The sequence below is a fragment of the Benincasa hispida genome, chromosome 12, assembly GCF_009727055.1.
Source record: "Benincasa hispida cultivar B227 chromosome 12, ASM972705v1, whole genome shotgun sequence".
NCBI classification, from domain to species: Eukaryota; Viridiplantae; Streptophyta; class Magnoliopsida; order Cucurbitales; family Cucurbitaceae; genus Benincasa; species Benincasa hispida.
In genome coordinates, this window is record NC_052360.1 from 53,033,139 (window position 1) to 53,037,134 (window position 3,996).

Here is a 3,996-nt window from a genome sequence, read left to right on the forward strand (position 1 = left end):
AAAAAAATAATAATAAAAAAAGCCAAAACTTTTGTTTTTTATGCAACTCAAATCTCTCAAAGTTTAAATAGATTAATAAAATATATTAATTGTAATTTTATGAATCAAACTTTAACTTTAATCTGTATTAAATTTTTATTTTTCTTTTAAGAAACTAAAAGGAAATTAAAGATGTTTTTTAGGGGGGAAAAAGGCACGATCTTTGACAAAAGTACACATGGATATAATGACTATGATTTTAAATTTTAATGTCTACTTTTTCATCCACCACCTCCCTTCTCTTCCCTATGAAGAAAAGTTTTCCCTTTAACTCATTCATGTGGGGATTCAAATCCCCAAAATTTCAAACACAACCAACACACATAGAAACTTCAAAATTATGTGAAAGAACTTTCATTACAATCACATAACCCCTCTTAACTTCAAAATACAAAAATATCCTCAAGTCCATAAAGAGAAAATAGAACATACCATAACCTCCAAAAATACAAAACCCCCCATTTTACTTCCCTACTGCTTGAAAGAAAGAAAAAACTAAAAGAGATGATCATATAAGTGTTCAATTCAGTTCCAAAAAGAGTCCTACAGAAAAGATAAACATACACCTCTCCCCTCAGTTGATCCATTCATTCCTCCGCCATAATCTATGATGTTTTTGACTTGGGATTCTTCTTTCCTACTTGCCTCCTTGGAATCGAGTTCTTCATACCGATGAAGAACAGCAATGCTCCCAACAATGCCAGATTCTGCATATTATCAACCACACATTCATTCGGTATCTTATTTATCCAGAATCAATTTCTTACATATAGATTCATGAGTTAACTCGTTTCTGTTTCGTTTGGCAAGATTGTTTCTTTATTTAGCTTGTATTTGAATTCTAGATCCTAAAAATGGAATGAAGCCATAAAATACAACTATGATCTCAGATTTCTGTAGTTAGGCAACCAACTAAAAGTGTCTTAAGTTCTCAAATTACTTCAAAATCAAAATGAGAAGAAGCAATCAGAATCATCATTCATGGTTAATTGGTTGAATTATACCTGAGTGAATTTCACAAAAAGTTGGTTGAATTCCTTCTTCTCGACATCGTAGTTGTAGAAATCGTACAAGATGGGTGTGGTAATGGCCTGGTGCAAGATCTACCAAACAAGCAAACCAACATTCAACAAATCAATCCAGATTGATTTCGGTAAACAAATGAATTTCGGTTTAAACAAATTGACATCATATCCATCATACCAGAAGAAAGGCTCCAATGGAGCTGTTGAAGATAAAGAGCAGGCTTCCTAAGCCCTTCAGTGCAATGGCACCAGCCACAAGATGTAGGATCTACACCCATTAACAATTCTCAGAATGCCACTTAAAAATGGATGGAAAATTTAAAGAGAGATCCCGATAAATGGAAATTTTTCTCACCTCAACTTTTGGGAAATCCAACCCAGTATGAGCTTCAAAGTTGCGAGTGAAAACATTGAACTTTGGCTTTAGATACTTAGCCGCCGGCCCTCCATCAGTACCAAAATCATTGAACCTAAAGAACAAAAATGAAATCAGATCCAAAAAAAGGGTTTATCATCTCCTGCAGAAACATTCAATACCTCCAAAGAGATTATCTCATCGCAGCTTCAAAATTCCAGTTGAAAAACAAAAAGGGGTTCAAATTTTCCATTTCAATTTACCAAGAACGAACACATTAATTACTAATAAGCAAAACAGAAAGTTCCCCATCATTTCCAATCATAGATCTGAACTCATAACACGAAAAAACAACAGAAGCTACCATGATTTCGAAACTTAAAACGTTCGTCAAGTAAAACCCTAAATGGGGGTTTTCTAAACACACATTCAGAAAGTGACCCTACTTCTGAAAATTCAAATTTCCAGTGAAAACACTTCAGAATAATCAAAAGGCCAACAAATTAAAGTAGATCTGAGTTGCTTACTCTTGCCAAGCAGAGAGAACGAAGACCGAAACGAAGAGAACTCTTCCGACGAACGAAATAAAAGCCATTTCTGTAACAAAAACAACTCCGATTCCGATTCCGACCGAGATTTCGAAACCGAAACAAACGGAGAACAAGAAGAACGGAAACTTCAAGAGAGAACAAAATGGGAAGAAAGAAAGAAAGAGAAAAAAAATCTCAAAGACTTTTTTTTTTTCTCTTTCTTTTCTCTCTGTCCGAAAACTTCTTTCGTTTGTTCTTTCTTCTCTCTCACGCTCCTCTCTTAAATCTAAACTGGCCGCTCAAAACAGTGTCTTTCTTACGAATTTTTCACTCGCGCGACTGTAAAATTATCTGTACTCGCTTTTCAAATTGACTGTGTTGACCACCCCTTCCCTCCACGTACTCCAGCCAATCATATTCGTTTAATTGGCAAAAGTTTACCACGTGGCGCTCTGATTCAGCAAGTTTACTTTTTTTTCTTAGGTGAGAGTGCCTACGTGGCTTTTACGAAATTTAGTCCTTATATATTTTTCACAATGCTGCCCCTCTATAAATTCATAACCGTTTCCGTGTAATTATTGAGTTGTCTCAAATACAAGGTGAAAATTTTGAAATTTCCAAATTTCACTCGAAATTAGTAAAAATCAAACGTGAATTTTTACGTCATTTCACTTTAACGTTAATTCTCTGAAGCTCTTCTCATATGAATTTTTATTTTGGTATCAACTTCATTTTATAATAAATAATTTATAATTATTTTATTTACAAATATCTTTTAATTTTGTAATAATTATCAATATTTGCTATTGTTTTGTAATTATCTTTCCATTTTTTATAACTTTTTACTCTCGCATCGACATTTACATACATTTTTTAAAATATACATTCAAATGTTGTCTTACTTCATAAAAATGATGATTAAAAACGGTCAATTATAGTCTAATTCAATCATCAACGTCGATATTTTGAATCTTGCTCTTCAATATAAAATTATCATTTATTTATTAGTTTTTTATTGTTTTAAAAAATGATACATCTAAAAATAAAAAATATATATAGTTGCATTATAATTGTATTTTATGTTAAGCGTTTCTAAATGTGTTTGGACTTTGGAGGTAGATTTAAAATTTACATCTCAATTTTATAAAGTTTCTTCGAAACATGTTCAATAACATATTAATAAATAATAAAATACTTGTTTTTATTGACTAGACTTTTAGTTTAGTCTCAATTATTGCAATTAATTATGTCATAAATTTTTGTATAATTATTATTTTGCAATGTTATATAATTAATACTATATTTATCACATTCGCAAGATCACACCATTTATAATTTGGGTTTAACTTTGTAGAGTTGCCTATATTTTTTTTAGTTTTAATTTATTTTTTAATATATACTTTTGTTAAACTTTTATTTAATAAATGTTAGGATAGGGATCAAATTTTTAATTAACTATCTTTATCCATTCAATTATGTTTAAGTTGTCAAAGTGAACTTAACTCAACATTATTGATATGCGCTTTGATCTAAGAGGTCGAAGTTCAATTCTCCACTCCTATATATCGAATTTGCTATTATGAGCAATTTTCTTTATTAAAGAGGTGGTAGCTTTCTATTTATATTTTTAATTGCTCATCTATAAAACCTGTATTATTAATTTAAGGGGAAAAAAAGTCTTCTATTTTATCTTCTTCTGTTTAGTTGGCTGTATTCGCAAATTGTGTTGGGGTTTAATGCTAATAGATGATTTGTCTATAATTTCTGATGTTTTTCACCCAACTGTATGGAGCCAAAATTAGGACAGTTTGAAGTGGCTCGGAAACAGATGTTTTTAAAAGTCATTTTTATTTAAACACTTTAAAAAAATATTTATGTATTGAGTAAGTTTTTTTCAAAAATATTTTTATATATAAATTTATTTGATTTATTATATATGGAATAAATATTATAAAGAATGACTATAAAATACTATGACCTAATAATTTAAAATAATAGTCATGAAATCGGTTGTCGTTGGAGTTAGTGGTGGTGGTTGTCGAAGGTA

The 3,996-nt window shown here is 30.6% G+C and overlaps 1 protein-coding gene across 1 annotated transcript; it reads right to left on the reverse strand.

Moving 5' to 3' along the window:
* Window positions 1–363: 363 nt before the first annotated feature.
* Window positions 364–2,215, reverse strand: LOC120092713. Its single transcript, XM_039050867.1, has 5 exons — window positions 1,947–2,215; window positions 1,420–1,534; window positions 1,243–1,332; window positions 1,044–1,142; window positions 364–746 (listed from the first exon to the last, which is right to left on the reverse strand). The coding sequence occupies exons 1-5, from the start codon at window positions 2,012–2,014 to the stop codon at window positions 645–647; spliced, it is 474 nt and encodes a 157-aa protein (XP_038906795.1). The 5' UTR covers window positions 2,015–2,215; the 3' UTR covers window positions 364–644.
* Between the last annotated feature and the right edge of the window lie 1,781 nt (window positions 2,216–3,996).